The sequence below is a fragment of the Pinus tabuliformis genome, chromosome 9, assembly GCF_031772625.1.
Source record: "Pinus tabuliformis cultivar Carrire ecotype Pingquan chromosome 9, CPIR1, whole genome shotgun sequence".
In the NCBI taxonomy this organism is placed as follows: Eukaryota; Viridiplantae; Streptophyta; class Pinopsida; order Pinales; family Pinaceae; genus Pinus; species Pinus tabuliformis.
The window spans coordinates 1,331,027,289-1,331,046,566 of NC_142307.1; the positions used below are offsets into that span (position 1 = coordinate 1,331,027,289).

At 38.7% G+C, this 19,278-nt stretch overlaps 1 protein-coding gene across 1 annotated transcript in view; it reads left to right on the plus strand.

Annotated features, from left to right (window-relative positions):
* The window catches only part of LOC149153429 (protein RAE1-like), a 357,670-nt gene that overhangs the window by 231,847 nt on the left and 106,545 nt on the right, over positions 1-19,278 (plus strand). The window contains exon 9 of the mRNA XM_089443820.1: positions 15,843-15,923. Within this exon, the coding sequence (XP_089299946.1) occupies positions 15,843-15,923 (81 nt within the window). The remainder of the gene's footprint in view (positions 1-15,842; positions 15,924-19,278) is intronic.

Here is a 19,278-nt window from a genome sequence, read left to right on the forward strand (position 1 = left end):
CATTGCTAGCTAAGTCCGGATGCTCCTGCATCAGACTCTGGAGGAAGAAAAGAATTCTTCATCAAACTTTCAGGATTTGCTCCATACTTCTGTAATTTGGTTGTTGTTATCCAACTAGCATCCTCCACTGGCTGTCCCTTCCATTTGACTAGATACTGAAAATAATACTGTCCTATGGTTCCTTTGGATACTCTTTTCTCCAAAACAACTTCCACCTCTTTCTTGATTGTCTTTGGCATTTGTTCTTCCCAGTTTGAAGTTTGAACTTCATCTTTTGTAGGTTCCTTTTGTAGCTCTTTCTCTGTCTCTTTGTATGGATACAAATCTGCAACATTGAAGATAGGTGATATTCCAATCCCTTCTGGCAATTCAATTTCATAAGCATTAGTTGAAAACTTCCTCACAATTCTGCATGGCCCTATCTTTTTCATCTTTAGTTTATTGTAAGTCCCAACAAGAAATCTTTCTTTTCTCAAGTATACCATCACTAGATCTCCCACTTGGAATTCTTTTTCTCTCCTCTTCATATCAGCTCTCTATTTGTATTTGCCATTGCTTTTCCTACAATTTGCCTTTGACATCTTCCTGTAATCTCTGCATCTGCTCTGCAAACTCTTCAGCTTTTGCACTTCTTGTCTCCTATTTACCCAAATTTCTGAGCTCATACACACCTTTTGGATTCATTCTAAAAACAATTTGAAATGGACTTATCCCAGTACTTCGGTTTGGAGTGTCATTATAAGCAATCTCAGCTTGAGCAAGTGCTAAATCCCACTCCTTAGGATTTTGATACACTAAACTTCTCAATATGTTCCCCAAGCTTCTGTTTACCACTTCGGTTTGTCCATCTGTTTGAGGGTGATTTGCTGAACCGAAACTAAGGTTGGCACCTAGTTTTTTCCAAAAAGTTCTCCAAAAATGCCCAACAAACTTTGTATCCCTATCAGACACAATACTTACAAGCAATCCATCTATCCTCACAACCTCTGAAAAAAACAGATTAGCAATATGTGTTGCATCACTAGTCTTTTTACATGCAATGAAATGTGCCATTTTGGAAAATCTATCTACCACAACATAAGTGGAATCATTCCCTTTTTGAGTTCTAGGTAACCCCAAAACAAAGTCCATGCTAATTGCATCCCATGGTATTTGCAATGGTTGGTACAATCCTGTATTTTGGCTTCTCCCTTTAGCATGCTGACAGATCCTGCACTTCTCAACAAATTTCTTAACATCAGTTTGCATCTTTGGCCAATAGTAAAATGCATTTACCTGAGCAAAGGATTTGTCTTGTCCAAAGTGACAAGATAATCCTCCACTGTGTTTATCCTTGATTATGTTTTCCCTCATAGAACATTTGGGAATGCACAATTTGTTACCTTTAAACAGTAAACCTTCTTGGATAAGATAATCTAACCACTGACTTCTATTATGAACTATTGGATTTTGTACAACTGCATAAATATCTTTGAATTCTGCATCATCTTTATACATATCAACCATTTCTTCAAATCCTACAACACCAACTCTTAATTCTTAGTAAAGCAGTCCCTCAGGCATGCACCGGTTTTATTTGTCTTCTGCTTTTCATTCCCTCCGATTTTTGTTTAAATGATGATGCATCATGTGAATTTTCTATGTATTGTTTTCCTTGCTCCGCATCTGCCTCTCCTATGTCTCTTCTATGAACAATGTAATCTTGAAGCTGGTTGACAGTCTATGATCTGTCGTTTTTCCGGGCAAATGTCTTGCCTTTTTTTGGATTATGCTCCATGCTTTTTAGCTCGTCAAATGATCCAGACCTATATGGGTCATATTCAGAATTACAAGCAAATGTACTAATCTGCCTCTTTATATATCTTATATAAAACGATCAAGATTTTTCGTTCTGAAAAAAAAACTCTTAATTCTTGTACAATGAAATTTACCCTGCTCAAAGCATTAACAACTTTGTTCAACTTACCGCTTGTGTGTTTTATCACAAAATTAAAACTCTGCAAAAACTCTACCTGCTTAGCATGTTTCTGGTTCAATTTTGGCTGGTTGTTTATGAACTGTGGTGCATGATTGTCAGAATATAATACAAACTCCTTTGGTAGCAAATAATGTCTCCATTTTTTTAAAGCTTGCACAATAGCATAAAATGCTTTATCATAAGAAGAATACTTCTTCTTAGCTTCATTTAGTTTCTCACTAAAGTAGGCTATTGGTCTATGTTCCCGACTCAAACTGCTCCAATTGAAACTCCACTAGCATCAGTTTCAACTTGGAAAACTTTCCCAAATCAGGTAAAGCTAAAACTGGTTTCTCTGTAATTTTTTTCTACAATAACTTAAAATTTCGGTCTGCTGCTTCTGTCCACTTGAATAGTTGATTAGTCTCTTTGATTTTTTCAATAATTGGCGCACAAATTTGACTAAAGCTTCTGATAAATTTTCTATAAAAACTTGCAAGACCATGAAAGCTTCTTACCTCAAATATGTTTCTTGGAGTAGGCTAGTTCCAAATTGCTTGGACTTTCTCTGGCTCCATTTTCAAACCTTCTTTAGAAACTATAAATCACAAATAGGTTAATTCTTCTTTCATGAAACTACATTTCTTCAGATTTATCAGCAGTTTCTCTTTCTGCAGAGTTCTTAAAACCAACTTAAGATGCTCCAAGTGTTCTTCTTTGCTTCTACTAAAAACTAGAATATCATCAAGATAAACAATGACAAACTTGCCTGCATATTCCTTCATGACTTCATTCATTAATCTCATGAATGTGCTAGGTGCATTAGTGAGTCCAAAAGGCATTTCTAACCATTCATACAACCCACTATTTGTTTTAAATGCAGCCTCGCATTCATCTCCCTTTCTAATCCTTATTTGATGATATCCACTCTTCAAATCTATTTTAGAAATATTTTGACCCACTTAAACAATCCATCATATAATCCATGCATGGTAAAGGAAATCTATACCTGATAGTAATCTTGTTTATGGCCCTGGAATCTGTACACATATGCCATTCACCACCTTTTTTTGGACTGAGTACTGTTGGTACAGCACATGGACTAAGACTCTCTCTGATTAATCCCTTATCCATCAGTTCTTGCATTTGTCTTCCAACTTCTGCATTCTCTTGAGGAGTTAATCTGTATGCTGCTTTGTTTTGCAAACTTGCTCCAGGTATCAGATCAATATGATGACTAATACTCTTGATTGGTGGTAATGCATTTGGAAACTCATCCACAATAATATCAACAAAAGCATTCAACAGAGTTTTGATTTCTTCAGATAAATCATCTAAGTTTGTGGAAGTTAAAATTACCTTAGATCTCCTTATGACCGCAAAATGCATCTGTTCATCCTTCTTGACTTCTTGGAGCAATTCTTTCCCACTCATCAGCATAACTCTGTTTCCAAGCGCTTCTTTGCCTGCTTCATCCTTCAATGGCAGTGGTGTGTGTTTATTTCCATCCTTCTCCAAAGTGTAAGTATTTCTTCCCCCATCATGAATAGCTTTTCGATCAAACTGCCAAGGTCTTCCTAGCAACACATGGCATACATCCATTGGCATTACATCACATAGTATCATATCCTTATAAGTACCAATCTGTATCTCTACCTTGCATTGTTATGTCTCAATAAGCTGATGTCCTTTTTGCAGCCATGACACTTTGTAAGGAGTAGGGTGTACTGTTTTCATTAGTCATAACTTGTCCACCATTTCTATAGAAACAACGTTATTAGTGCTTCCACTGTCAATTATCACTTTACAACATTTTCCTTTGGACTTGCATGTAGTTTTGAATAAACTCTTTCTCTGAGCTGGTTCTCTTGTCTCTTTCTCTGCCTTAAGCAATACCCTTTCCAACAACAAGGATTCTACTACTTCAGGTGATTCTTCCTTGTTTGCAATTTGAGGTTTCTCTTCCCTTGCCTCAACCACATTCACATTCCTCTAATTTGTTACTTTATTATGTGGACAGTCCCATGATCCATGGTCCCCATTCTCCACACATGTAACACCAAATTTCTCTTCCTCGGCCTCTTCCTCTTTGTGCAAATCTTCCTCTACTAAAGTCTCCTCTCTGTGGTGGTCTACTACTTGAAATTCTTGCTTCACTCTGATAGTGTTGAAATCTTGATCTGGTAGTTCCTCTATCTCTTGCTAAACCTTTTCCTCTATTCCTCTGATTTTGCTTCCTCAACATCTTCTCTTCTGCCTTCAAAGTTGCTTGATAGGCATCTTCAATTGTCTTCAGATTCAGCAAGCTAATTTCATCCTGTATGTCATACCTCAACCCATTGATATATCTGCCTACCTTCTCTATGTCATCCTCTGCATGTCTTGCTCTAATATTCAGCTTATAAAACTCTTATATATATTCTTTGACAGTCATTTCTTTTTGCCTCAAATTTTGTAACTATCAGAAAATATTTAACTGATAATATTTTGGCATAAATTTGGCTTTCAATCTACTTACCATTTTATCCCATTGTTTGATCTTGGACTTCCCTTTTCTTGCTCTGGATGTTTGTAATTCATCCCACCAGATAGCTGCATGACCCTTCAATCTGGTAACTGCAAATTTCACCTTCTTTTTGTCATCAACCTCCTCCTCATAGTCAAAATACTTGTCTAATGAACTGATCCAATCCATCAACTCTTCTACATTGAGATTCCCGTCATGCAAAAGCATTTCCACCTTTGGTCTTCCACTTGCTTCAGCCAATATCTTGATAACTTTGGCAGCTTCACTTTCATCCTCCTCTTCTTCCTTAGAAGATTCTTCTGCAGCATTGGCAGTTCCTTCATCAGGTGCTCTCCTCTGAGCAGTCTCCATTGTCTCCATCCTTGTACACAGATTCTAGATCTCATCCAGCAGAACTGCATTCGCTACAGGTCTCCCCCGACCTATGCCTCCTCTCCTTGGTGGCATGTTTACTGTAGCAAAACTTAATCTCTATGCTTCAATACCAAAATGACGTAGGAGGTTGACGCAAATGGGGTGGTAGTCTGGAATTAGACTACTGGTTAACTTTGTAACCAATTAGCTGCGCACAAACAGATTCTGTACGTGGATTTTCCCCCTGAGGGTCCCGCTTATCTGACCAATCATTGTCGGTCCCTCGTTGACTTCTCCTTTTATCAAGTGCTTCAATCCGCGTCATTGATCTCACTTCTCCAGATCCAATGGATATCGCGTCGTCTGCTCACCAACTAACTTGGACGATCTCCACCATCGATGTGACCCATCCAATCGAATGGCTGTCGCACAATCTCGCGCAGATTCTTGCACGACCGATATCAGGTCGAGAGCGCGCGAGAAAAGTAGTTTTCTTGTGCTACGTGTCACCCACTTAGGGTAATCGCGTGAACTTTAGGAATACCGCTTACCACCTTTAGGGCACGCGAGATACCACTTCCCAATATCGAATAATACCACGTGCTTAATTCACAATCTTAATAAAGACGCTTAAGGAAAGATTTAGCGCTTAAGCTCAGTATTAACTCTTAATACTAATTGACTGTGATTTATAAATAAAGTGTTTAAATAGAGTAAAATACCCGATTAGGGTCTAGAACACGCTGATACACAACTACAAATGAATTTCTGCACCAGAACAGTGCGTTCACACCACACTTCAATCAATTATTCAAAAAAATGTAAATTACAGAGTCTTGACCCTCTCGACTCGATTACAACAGTTTGTTTGACCTCTATTTCAATCTCAAACCCTATCTCTCACTCAAACTCTCGCTTACTCACTCTATTCTCGATCATCTAATCTCTCTGTCATTACATTCATTTTTCTTTTATAAATCTAATCCTATCTAACTGTATTGACAACTCGATCCTTATTTTTATCAGTCTAACAATTAAATCCCTATTTCCAAGCTTTGAGACACACCTATACTAATAACTTATCTCTTAGTCTAAAATAATACAGTGATCTAATTATTACAATAACTAAAGCAAAGATAAATTTGAGAGATCCAATCCTCTCTACTAAGAATTGATTTTGACCACTCAAGTCAATGAAATTCATCTCTTGTTAGCCACAACATGTGAACATACAATCACATTGCTGGCTAAGTTTGAATGCTCGTGCATCAGTTGCTGGGCAGAATGAGGTCAGAAGGAAGAAGAGAGACACTTGAGGGAATTTATTCCTTAGAGAGTTCCTAGCCAGGGAATTTGAATTATCATTTGTTGAGCAGCAACAAGAAAGAGGAGGTCATTCGACACTTTCGTTTGGCAAAGATGGCAGCTAGTGGATTGAGAGATCAGTACAAGTTGGATGGTGCATTCAACTATGTGATTGGGAAGGCAAGGATGTCGTGCCTTCTGGATGAGCATTTTCTCAAGATCTATGTCGACAACGTGGTAGCTGAGTCCACAGATCTAGATCCGCTCAATAAGTACAAGGGAGAAATGGAAAAGTTCAAGAGAATGATCCTCGACGAAGTGAGGGATCATATAGTATGTCACATCGCTGGCAGAGACACTGCCAAGGAGATGTGGGATGCTTTGTCAACGCTATAGCAGGGATCTTTTGAGCAGTGGAAGATGTACTTGGAGCAGAAGATGAGATCTACGCGGATGCAGAAGGGGGAACACATTGATTTGTTCCTTACTAAGCTTTAGGAGACCCGAGAGGAGCTGGCAGTTATGGGGTCAACACCTCAAGGTTCCGAGATAGTAAAACTGACCCTGAATTCAGTTTCTGAGGAGTGGCAAGCTTTTGTCTAGAGCATCCTGGGCAGGAGACTTTGCCAGACTGGGATGGAATGTGGGCAGCTCTTAAGAAAGAGGAGTTGAGGAGAGACTTGGTTAAGTGTAAACTTGACAGAATCAGTAGCAGTGGGTCGAAGCCCAGTGAGGAGGAAGAGAATGCAACCCTCGCATCCAAGGGGCAACAAGAGCAACTAAGGAAGAATAAAGATGTTTCAAAGATCAAATGCTTCAAGTGTGTTGAATTTGGTCACTACGCAACACAATGTCCTCTCAGGAAGAAGCGCAAAGATGAGAAGCATGATCCGAAGGTTGCATCCGCGAAGATCGAGGAGGAGGATTTCGCCATGACAACGCAGGCATATCCAGGAGGGAGGTGGGGAGATCTAGAACTGTAGTTCAAAAGGACTACATATGGGCAGTATCCTTGAGGAGTCCACCTCTCAGATCAAGTCCTTGCTACAGGAGCCCAGATCAGAAGTAGTAGGATGGACCAGTGTCAGTTGGTGTAGAGGAGTGCCAGAGTGACAATTACAGTGGCTAGGAGCTCCAGAGACTGAGCAGTGCAGAGCTAGAGTTGACAACAGTTCAGTTGGCACGGAGCAGAGTCAGCAGCAGCGCAGAGGCTTCAGAGGGTCAGCGTAGAGACTAGCAACAGTCATAACTCCAACAACGAGATGCATCATGTTGAACACTTGTTCAGTAATTTAGGATGTTTTCCGTTGAAGATGCAGTAGTAGCAACAATTGGAGAAGATTGCAGTGCAGATGCGGTACTGGCAGTGGCAGTGCCAGTCGCAGCACATATGTAGAATTGAGAGGGAGTTGCAGTACGGATGCAGTGTTGACAGTGGCAGGGTAGCAGAAGTACATATGCAACATTTGCGTAGTAGTTGGTGGTAGGATGTCATACAATAGCAGCGCAGAAGGAGATGTTACAAAACAGATTGATGCTTCAGCAGGGTGCATTGCTAGAGCACATTCCTCGCTAAGAGGGAGTGTTGATTTCTGGTAGCATCGGATGTACTCGAAGTCTCAAAATTTGGAGGGAGGCTTAGACACATGCATTCTCCAATACCCAAAAATCGTTTTGGGAAATTCCCCCTGAAGGCAGTTTTATTAAAATAATTAATTATTTTTAAGGGACCCTAAGTCTAAACGTAGGAAATTAAAATAATTAAAGGGTATTAATCTAAATGTGGGTGAAACTTCTAGAAGAAGACGAGGATCAAGCCAAAATGATCTAAGCCATTGATTAGAATTTAATCTGGGCGATTTGTTGTCCAACAGAATGATATAAGAAGAGGCTTGAGGGGCACTTAGAGAGCACATAAAGTAGAGTTCAAAAGATGGAATTTATGAAGCATAGTAGTTGCCGATGATAAATTCAAAGTGAGCTTTTGCAGTGAGGGGCAGGGATAGTTCCGGTTGGATATTTCTCCTGATCCGGGAATACTGAACAGAGGAGGCAGAGAGAGATTCGAGAGAGCTAGCGCAAAGCCAGAAGAGGCTGACGCAGGGTCACGCAGAGGCAGCGTAGGCTGACGAAGATCATTGAGGAGATCCGAAATTTGGAGGATCAATTTCTGTAGCTGGAAGTCGGGGTGTGAGACCAGGAGAGCAGAAGTCATAATCTCAGAGGCAAATGGATTAGTTGGGAGGAGTGACGTAAACCCCAGACAGTGTGACACTGGGCTGACGCAGTGATTATGTAGAGACAATGCAGAGGCAGCCAGGGGCTAGTCATTCAGTGGCCGCCATGGGCTAGTCTGTCAGTGATATTCTTTGTATTGGATAGCCAATAGGGCATCCAGAGATTGTATTCAGAAATTTCTACTGCATAATAATAAAACCCTCAGCTGCTACACCTTTCTTACATTAGGTTTTTCCGAGGACATTTGTCCAAAAATAATTGTGTAGATGTGTTGTGTATTTCTTTCTTGTTTAGTTTCTTTGTTTCCGCATTTTATTTTAAATGGTGAAGGTTGCAATGTATTAGTTTCGGTGTTTAATGTAGGAAACAATAAATAACTTTGTCCAGTAATTAACAAATAGAAGAAACTTAATCAGTTATTGCATTAGAAATTTGGGCATCCAAATTTTCACACATGGAATGAATTTTGATGTTTGGATTATTTTTTGTTGTCTTGGAGCTTCTTTATTGGAAAATTCTTGATGGTTGAATATACTCTTAATACATGTAGGTACAATTTAATGCTATTTTCCTTTCTATTCTTGTCACATACATTCTTGCTGGGATTTCACTATACTAGGGCTAATTTATTGCATCCATTTATGCACAATTGTGAAAATTCAGTTTCTAGATAGTGATGCTTCATGTATGGACCATGTATTTTGAATCAATGTTCCTAGAGATGCTTCTTCATTGAATTCATCTTGATAAGCCATCAAATTTGCAAAACGAAGTATAAAGTTCTTAAAGTTGCTTTTGTCGCTACCCTAATGCTATGTGAAGTTGTCTTTGAGGCCTCTTTGACATAGAAAATTCAATGTCCATGGTCATAATTACTCAACTCCGAATATCCCCAAAGGATTAGGCACTGGTCCACCATAAGGTGATCAACTTAAACCTAATTTTCTCTCTCCCACCTCTTCTTTTCTAGGCCTAGCCCATTAGGTCGCCTAGGGCATCACTTATCTCACAATCTAGCCATTCAAATACTTCGATTTTTGGTCCACAACTGCGCTGAAATTTGCTCTAGAGGCCCTCCAAATTTCAAGCAAATCCGACGGTGGGATCTCAAGATATTGCAAGCCCTAGCTCGAAGACCATTCCTTGCCTTAGGTTTCCCTTGGCTAGTAACCTCATTGGGATCATTGCATTACTTTTCATTGAAAATTCCTTCCTTGATCCCCTTCTCCTCCCTGATTAAGTCAAGCACACTGTTGATTTGGGGTAGCATCGGATGTGCTCTAGCCACGAAAATTGGTGGAGAGGCTATAGCACATGAGATCTCTAAGACCCAGAAATGGTTTGGGCAGAATCTAACCAGTTTGGGAGATAATAAAATAATTAATATTTTTAATGGAGTTCCTAAGATTGAACTTAGGAAAAAATAAAATATTAACGTGAATTAATATAAAACTGAGTTAGAATGGTTCAAAAGTCATGGATCAAGCCAAATTTAATCTTTAGCCGTTGATTAGAGATTTAATATCGGTCGTTGATGGACCAACGAGAAAAGTATAAGAGGAGGCTTGAGGGTCAGTTGGAGAACACACCAAGAGAGATCAAGAACTCGATTTTCTGGGGCAGGGTTTGCTGAGGAAATTGAGTGAAGTGATCTGAGTTGCTGTTAAGGTGCAGTGAATACATAGCAGAGAGGCATAATTAGTATCGGGAGGATCAACGCAGAAGCCAGGAGAGGTTAACGCAGAGCCAACTAGAGTCCACACAAAGGCAGCCAGGAGTTCTGCAGAGCTAGTGAGGGCCAGCGTGTGAGATGTAGAGGCTCCATAGGCTGACGCACAACCCCGAGAGGCTGACACAAGCCTTAAAGGCAACGCTGGGAGATTTTCGTGGGACAGATTGGAGCTGGAGAGCTGGATAGGGTGATGCAGAGAAATAGAAGTTGTATTGTTACTATGGAATCGTTCATCTGGTGAATTTGCTGGAATATCTGTATCTGACTAAGAGGTACTACTGTCGAGGGCATTCTCTGTTGGGTGAGCCATGTCTGGCACCCAGGTTGTATTATGAAACTAAATAATAATAAAACCCTCTGAATAGCTGCACCGGTTTTCCCACATTGGGTTTTTTCGGGGACTTTAGTCCAAAAACAACGTTGTCACTTGTGTGCTTGTTTCTTTCAGTTTTTGATAGATGTATCTGAGCCTCTTTTGTGAATAGGCTTTTAGGATCACCTCTTATCCTACCATTGATCCATTCAATTTCGTGATTCTTATTATAATAGATCTCCTCATATCGGTGAACGTTCATAAAGAGTAGGGAGCCTTAGTCAAGGTGACAGTGGAATATTGCTCCATTGTTGCCCTTAATATGGTAGTAGCCCTCCAAGGATCCCCTTTTAGGACCCCTTCTAGTTTGAGCGATAACAAGCCCCACCTTGAGTAATTGGTCCTCTTGACACTCGTATAAATAGAGCATCATTGACCTTACTTGGAGACCATCGCATCACATCACACATTACATCAAAAGTGGTTCATACATCTTTGAAATTGCATGTTGACTTCACACATGTGAATGAGGTGAAGGATTTCTGTTTTGGTCGAGTTGACTTTCTGTTTTGGGCAAATGATCTCTCAAAAAATCAATACTTATTTTCTTGGCTTTGATCTCACCTTTCTTATACTTTCCCTTGACAACAATAGGAGCATTTTTTGAAGGCTCAGATACCTTTCCTTTTACATATTCCAAGACATCATGTTCATCCAAGGTTACTTCTAACCTGATCTTCCAAGCAACAAAATTAGGTGAGTCATTGAACTTCTCTACATCCTAGAAGTATGAGGTAGACTTCTTGACCAAGTAGCTTTTTCCAATTAGATTCCTTCAATGATTGCTTTTGTCTTTTGTCTCTTTGGGCTTGTCTTCACCTCAACTATGATAGCATTATAATTTTCCACTTTTCTATGCTTAGCACAATCATTTATTTCAATTCTTCTTCAATCAACAATTAATCTATTCGATATAAATTCAATCTTCCAGTAACAATAAACAATTGTAGATAGAACAATATATCCAATGCACAATAGAAGACAACCAAGAACAAGAGAGACTGTGAAAATTTCAACTCACTGCTGAAATCCTATTGCAGCAATTGGAAATAATTTCTCTAATTGTTAATTAATTTAACAATTTATTTGCTACGACAAATATCAAATTAATTACATTGCAACCTTCACAATAAAACTCCGAAAAATAATGACGTTGGAAACTGAGAAAATTCTAGCACACACACCATAAAATGACACTGTCATTTTTGGACAATTGACCCTGGAAAAAACCCCAACTTGGGAAAACCAGTGTAGCAGCTGAGGGTTTTATTATTATGCAACAGTGAATTTTGAGTACAATCTATGGATGCCCAACTGGCAATGCAAACAAGAAAATCTGGGCAAAATTTTCTAAGGGAATTACCCTTCTTCCACAAGCAACCCGACACAACTTTCCTTCAGAAACTCGTCCTCCCGGAACCCTCTCGCTGGCCTCTACACAATGCTTATGCTAGCCCTATGCTGTCTGGCCTGCAACTGCCTCTGATGAAGTCATTCTTCCTGTCTCTATTAAGGAAATCACTTCTTCGACAATCTAGACCCTCTGCATGGCCTCTGGAATTGAAAACGAATTTTCCTCCAGCTAAATCGAGTTGCTCTTTTGAAGCCCCACAAGGATCAATAACCTCTTAATGATAAAATCAACAAAGGGGATAAAGACTATAAAAAAGGTAAGCAAGGCATAGGTCAACATAATTTTTTAATGCTTGAAATTGCATGTAACGACAATAAATATCTAGATGTCAACCACATTTTTAGGGGTAAAACAAGAAATTAATACTAGATTTTGTCGTTTCAATTTATCAAATGGAATTCCTAGGAATAAAATGTTGAATTTTGTAGCTATGACCTGTCTTCATAATTAATAGTTTTAGCCCTTGATGCATATGTAATAATAAATATAAGGCAAGTTCTTCATGACCTTTTCAAAAAAGAAAAGATATGACATGTTCTTCATGTCAGTTTTAAAAGAGAAAATTTGAATTTTTTGCTCCAAACAAGCCAAGTCAGAGCTCCTCCTAGTCAAGTTTGCCCCAGTCAAAGAGGCATCCATTTGGCCAGCTAGACTCCTATATGTAAAGGCAATTCATCCTCCAATAACCTGTGCTGCTCCCAGGTGGTTGTGGGGAGTCGGGGACACAAAGAATGGCCTCATGGGTCTCCAGTTGAATCAAGCAATCTTGTGCTCCATCTGTAAGGGCCTGAACAATGATGCAAGCCCTTGCTTGTCTCCCTAGATGAGACAAGACCCCATCTAGGCCCTAGACCAACTACGAAGTGTGCGTTCCAAGTGTGTGGTTGGCTGGGCAATGTGGTCCAAGTGCATCATCATCATCGAATAGGGTGGGCAATAGGGTGGGATATTAGCCACTCCTACCTAGGGAGGTAACACTAACAAGTTCAAAGCTCTAATTTTGGAAGGGAAGCCTTGTTTGAAGTGTCAAATTGGCCATTACTTGCAAGCTTGGTTCATTTAGATGCAAAATATGTTTAAATGTACTTGATGATGTAGATGCTTGCAATGGATATTGTGTGTAATTGGCAATGGTCTCATCATGGTTTAGGCATCAAGTCCTTCAGAGGAGCATATTGACACCCACAGGTGAGGCATTGAGACCCATGGGTCTCTAAGCAATAGTAGAGCATTACACATAGCCATGGGCACCTCCAACACCCACAACAGTTCAACACTTTGCCCTACATTGATTACTTTTATGGGATGATGCACCTGGACTAGGCATGCCCCCTAATGGCTTAGCCCTTCATGAGGGTTGGCAGATGAATCCTGTGCTCAGAGGAGGAAAGTCTCATACTTTGAGACATGGGAGGGCTACAACCATCTTGAGAGATGTCAATGTTGGAGGAAAGGTTGGTATTTTTACCACTTGGACACACACGAGACCACTTTTGTGTTGCAGAACAAAAATGGGGTTCACAGAGGGAGATTGTCAGAGATCTAGGGGCCAACCCCTATAGGATGATTTTAGAGGGCTTCTACACATTTCATGGCACCTCTAGCCCTCAACGTAAGCCCTAGAAGGGCCTATGCATGCATGATGTCATCATTTATTACTCCTACGACTCACACTTGTGGGAAAGTGTTAGTTTATTTCATTAGCTACTAGATCGGCTTGTGACTGAGAGTATTACTTGCCCATTATTTTATAGATTTGAGGGGCTAATAGGCTAAATTAGAATTCAGCCTCCTCATATAAATAGAGGAGGCCTTCATTTGTATCTCATCATCATGAAACACTTGGAATTTTGTCCTTTATGAGGAATTCAATCTTGCCTTTTGGAGTAATTGGTTTCTATGAATGCATTTTGACATTTGGAGCAAATTGTTTGTCTTTGGAGCTATTGTCTTGGATCAATGGATGGAATCTTTGCATGTTATCTTGTAAGTGAACTTATTGTTGAATATTTATTTTCTTTATGTCTAATGTACGAAATATGTTGAATCTAGGGTTTGCTATTGTTCTCTAAGTTGTTGTAAATTTGTTAAATGCTATTGAGATGTCACTATTGCATGCATTACTCATGAATAACATGTGAATGTATTTCCTAGTGGTGAACTAGCTCTCCCACAAATCACCTTGATCCATTGCCTAGGTAATTGATAGGGCCTTTGGTGCTAGGGTATCAAGAATTCGTCCTCCTTAGCAACATTTTGGTCATTCAATCAAATCATAGACTCCATTCTCCCAAGGGTCTAGGCACTAGCCTCCTTTGTTAGTGATCAATCTTATTTTTATCCATAAATTCTTCTTTTCTAAATTTGGCCCCTTTCTAACCAAGCTTTCTACCTAGGGCTTGGTGTGAATCCCTAGGTAAGGTACATTTGTGGGATTGGAAAGCATAAGCGTAAAGAGGAGGGTATTTGCCACAAAATATCTTCCTTTGGTGGGCATCCATTTCATTCTTGTCCATAAATTTCTTTGCCCTAGTTGTTTTCTCTAAGGTAAAACCCTAGTCTAGTCTCGCTTCAACTTAGGGGCTTGTTTGAGGGTTTCATGAACTTTGATCTATCTGATATTCATTGTTTGAGACCATTTCTCTTTGCCTTGACCTTCGGCCATCCCAACACTCAACTTACCAATCAAGCCCTAGGTCTTGTGCTTTATCTCATAGGCCTCTATCAAGAAAGTGAATTGCCTCCTACTGAAGCCTTGAGCCTAAATTGTGCGTTTCTTGTAGAAGGCCTTGTTGAGTTACATTGTACCCTAACCTTAAAATATCCATTAGATGAACTTGTCACATACCGGGACTCCTCCCATCGGTGAAAATCCGTAAAGAGCAGGGGTTTTGGCTGTGGTGACAGCGAGCCACTACCTCATTGTTGTCACTTGATCTGGTGTTAGGCTTGTAGGGTGCCCCTCCAAGGCCTGCTAGATTTTGTGGCAACACATACGAAAGAAACACACTTTTATCTAAAAACACATTAGACCAAGTTGATCTTCACTAAGTCCTAAGTGTCTAAATATCCTAGCATGTCTAGTCTTTCCTAAATAAAAAAATTGGGTGCAATCTTCCATGGCGGAGACACTACGAAAACAAAATAATAGCTGACATTAGAGGCACCAAACCAGTGAGAACTCAGAAGAGTGTAGTGCCAAATGTGTGTGGCCGAAAGTTGTTGACCATATCCAAGTGGGGAAATATGCATATATCTGCAGTTGGCCTCCTATTTGCCTGATGTTTGTCATAATCTCTATTTTTTGATACCATGATGCACCTTTGACTCTTGTGTCTTCTACTCGTGAGAAATGTTGTGAAATGTTATGGTTATGATGACCTGGAGGAGGAGACATGCGTCCTTGTAAAGGCCTCTGGTAATTGCACTATACAGAGGTGAGTGTGGGTCATGTCAATGAATGCCATCATTGCTGGCTAGCACTTGATCTGGGGAATTTTGGAATGAAATGTTATTCCTGCTGTGTAATATGTATAGTGCCATCTTATCTTGGCTTATTTCATTTATTGTTTCTTTCATAGTCGAATATTGTTTATCGGATGCAATCTTTTATTGTTTATGTCAGGACGCTTAGCTCTGTCAATGATCAACCTTAGTAGTAATACACAATGATTGGTGAAATGATAAAATCCTGTTTAATCGATTATTTTTGCTAGTCAAGATTTAGTTTGATTGCAAACACAGTTGTTATGGACACTTTTCTAGGCACAATTTTCGGAAAATATGTCTCAGGAATATATATTCATTTGGCTTGAAAGCTTGTTCGGTTAGAGATGGATTCTTGTATTTCTGTGTCTAATTTTTTTTGCCATTTTTTGAGTTTGCACAAAAAGTTTTTAATTGACAAATTATGTTGTGAGTTACTGATTTATAAATTTGCAGGTAAGCTATGACTGGAGTAAGGGCGCAGAGAATCATAATCCAGCCACTGCTAAACACTATATTCTTCTCCATGTTCCACAGGTCTGTGCATGGAAGTTATGATCTATTTATGATGTCAATGCATCTCATCTCACTGTAGAGGAACTTATTAGATAGATATAATTATAGTGAAATATTTCTTGGCTTGAAAATCATTTCATGTATTTTTTAATGACACAATTTCCTTTAGACTTCATAAATATTTATTTACAGTTCTAAAGCATTTCAACGATGCAACTTCATTTGTAGATGCATACATAGAGTATTTAAACACTTGTTGGCTTCAAATGCATGTGCTATTTAGGTTTTTAGCAATACTATATAATGAAAATTCAAGTCCTATTATTTTTCTTAGTCCAACATTTTGTAGGCTATAGATAGCAATTTTTGAGTTTCAGGGCTACGAGTTTAGGGATGAATCGAAATATATTTTAAAAAGTTTAGGAGTTTGAAGAAAAAAGCATAAATTACCCCACTTGACATGTGGAATATTAAGAAATCGTAAGTTAAGCTGTTGAAGTGGACCATTTGAATTTGAAAATAGAAAATTCTTGAGGAGAATTTATCATTTGAATTTGAAAATAGAATATTTTTCTGCGAAGATTCTTGATTAGGACTTTTGGATGAGTTTGAAAATGGACTTGAAGAAACAATCTTCAATATGAGCTATTGGGGATTAGTGTTTATGTGAAGTATATTCGCTTTTCACAAGTCAACTGTCAAACTACTCAAAGAACATGATAAGGTCAGAAAATATGTTACAATGAACTATGAATGCATGGTGGAGATATGGTAAATTCTGGAATTATTGAGAGTATACTTGATAGTTACTTTTCTGCTAGATTGAGTACGTTTCAAAATAGTGCACAAACTAAGGATATAGTAGTCAAGATGTATAAAGGAAAAGAAGAGGATCAAGAGCACTGTAATGAACATTAAGATGTAGATTAACATCAAATAATGATAAAAACTACAAAAATACTTGTTTAAAACCGTGACACTTCCTAGCTAAAAGATTTTACCTATGAAAGGAAAGTGACCCATCAATCATCGTGACTAATCGATGCATATAAGTACACCATCACAATGCATTGTATAAAGCATTATCCATCTTATTCATTTTATATGTATCTGTAATATATGAATATAATTATTTTTCCTTGTGTTGGATATTCCTCAGTAAATGAAGTTTGTTCATTTCATTGGTATGAGAGCCAAGTTTTAGTCTAGGCCTTTGGCCATGGTTTTCAGACCCACATCTGATTCTGACCTTTGGCCACTCTGTTCAGCAAAAGCTTCTTTTGTTGATGTCTTCTACAATTGCTTGGTGTCTTAGCATGTGGAAGACATTATTTGACTTCTTCAGGGGACTGCTCTAAGACTTCTATTATAAGACTTCTACAAATATCAAGATATGCACCAACCTCTGCTTCAACCTTCTACAGGACTGATATTCATGTCTGCTACGAAGACAACTTCAAGATCTGTTTAAGAGTTACTTTAAGATCTGCTTTAGATTAGCCCTAAGCAAAGATTTCTTTTGCGGTAAGATGGCCTAGAAAACTGTTGATTTTTTAGTGCAATCAAGACTAGTATAGTTTTTCAAAATTGATAACTACTTCCAATGATATAATCAATCTTCTTATAGCATTCCAATCATTAAGCACTGATACATGAAAAACTTCAACCATTCAGTTTCATCAATCGAGCAATATAGATCACAATGATCAGTAAAACAAGAGACAAGAAGAAACCAGAAATGAGGCTAGCAGCTAGGGCAAAACCGACAAGGGGAAAACCCAACCAATCTTTCCTTATGAGAGAGAGAATTCAATTCATCAATAATACATCAGAATATTCCAACAAGATTCCAAATCTGACCTTAATATTTCCAATTAAACACTACTCAAAGGAGAGAGAAGAAAGTCAATGCTGGTCAAAGTCTAATGTGCAACAGAGAGGCCTAATTTCAGCCTAAGGTAGCTCAAAACAGGAGGCCAAAATTTGGTCTCAAAGCCTCAGTTAAACAGTCCTCTGAAATGCTCAGTTAAAGCCTTTGTCAAACCTGTGGTCTAACCAAGTCAACAAACCAGAAAAGTGGTGAGACTTCAGTCAAACAATGTCAACGTATCTGTTAGGATTTTCAACACATAAGAAATAGTTAAGTATAACTTGGTCTAGTGTAGAGTTAGGTAAAGTGTGTTTCTTTGCTATGTACTTTTGTAACTTACAATCTGACAGTCACGATATGTTCTAGACATGAAGTGATTCGACAATTCATTCTCTCCTCGGTATTACCGACACTTGATCCGTGGCTTAACACCCGATTGGTCCATGACCTCTATTTAAAGAGCATGGAGGGTCATTTGTAAGATGACCATTCATGAGAGAAGCTTATGTAAATTTTCTTCTTTTTTTTTTTTACATTAATAAATTCCCTGAAGTGGCCGCGTTGGCTCACGCCGTGGACTGTTTCTCTCTTTGAGGGTTTTAACCACGCCAAGTATACTGGTGTATTGATCTGTGATCTGTTTGTGAGCGGTGTCCTTTGGTGTTCTATCTGAGGAACTTACCCTGTAAATTCTTACATGGTATCAGAGCTATTTGAGGGCCGCATCCGTTGGTGATCCAAATTCGAAGCCAGTACAACTGCATCCGACTGTCGTTTCCTAGATCTACTGTTTCTAACCGCTTTCGGGCCGAGAGAATTGCTCTATTGTGTTAGGAGCATTTGTTCTAGTGAGGAACCCCTTTCATTTCACAAGAAAAGGTTTCTGGTAGTCTTAATTACGTCATTTTTAAGATCTGGAGCTATACAGTCTTTTTTTGTAGTTTTAGTTATTTATCTCTTTGTTTATTTCGGTTTATTTATCTCTCTGTTTTTTATTACCAGATCTATATGTTTCATTTCTGCGTATGCTCTTTTGCCCCGTGACTTTGTGCGATTTGGGTAAATTAGAAACAAAAAGGAATGATTTTTCTCATGCGTATGCTCTTTTCTGCTGCACCTTAGTGTGATCTCGGAAAATTAGAAACATTGAGGAAAATATTTAGTTTCTGACGAAATCTAACTTCAAGTCGTAAAGTTTGGTTTTTTTTGCATGTTCGTTTTGGGTTGTGTGATTTTTTGTTTGGTAATCAAAAAGGGCTTTCTCAAGTAAGCACGCACTCCAAAGCTTCAATGGAAAAAAAACTTCCTCTTACTTAAAAGCTTTAGTGGTACAAAGTTACTTTATGAGAATAGAGGTCTTGGGTTCAAGTCTTTCTTTTTGTTGAGTTACTTTTTCAAAAAGCACATGTAACTTATGTTTTAAAGTTACTTTATATAAAAGTGTTCTCACCCATTATAAAAAGTGAGTCACTTATAATTCTAAAGTCTCTTTATCTTTTATTTAAG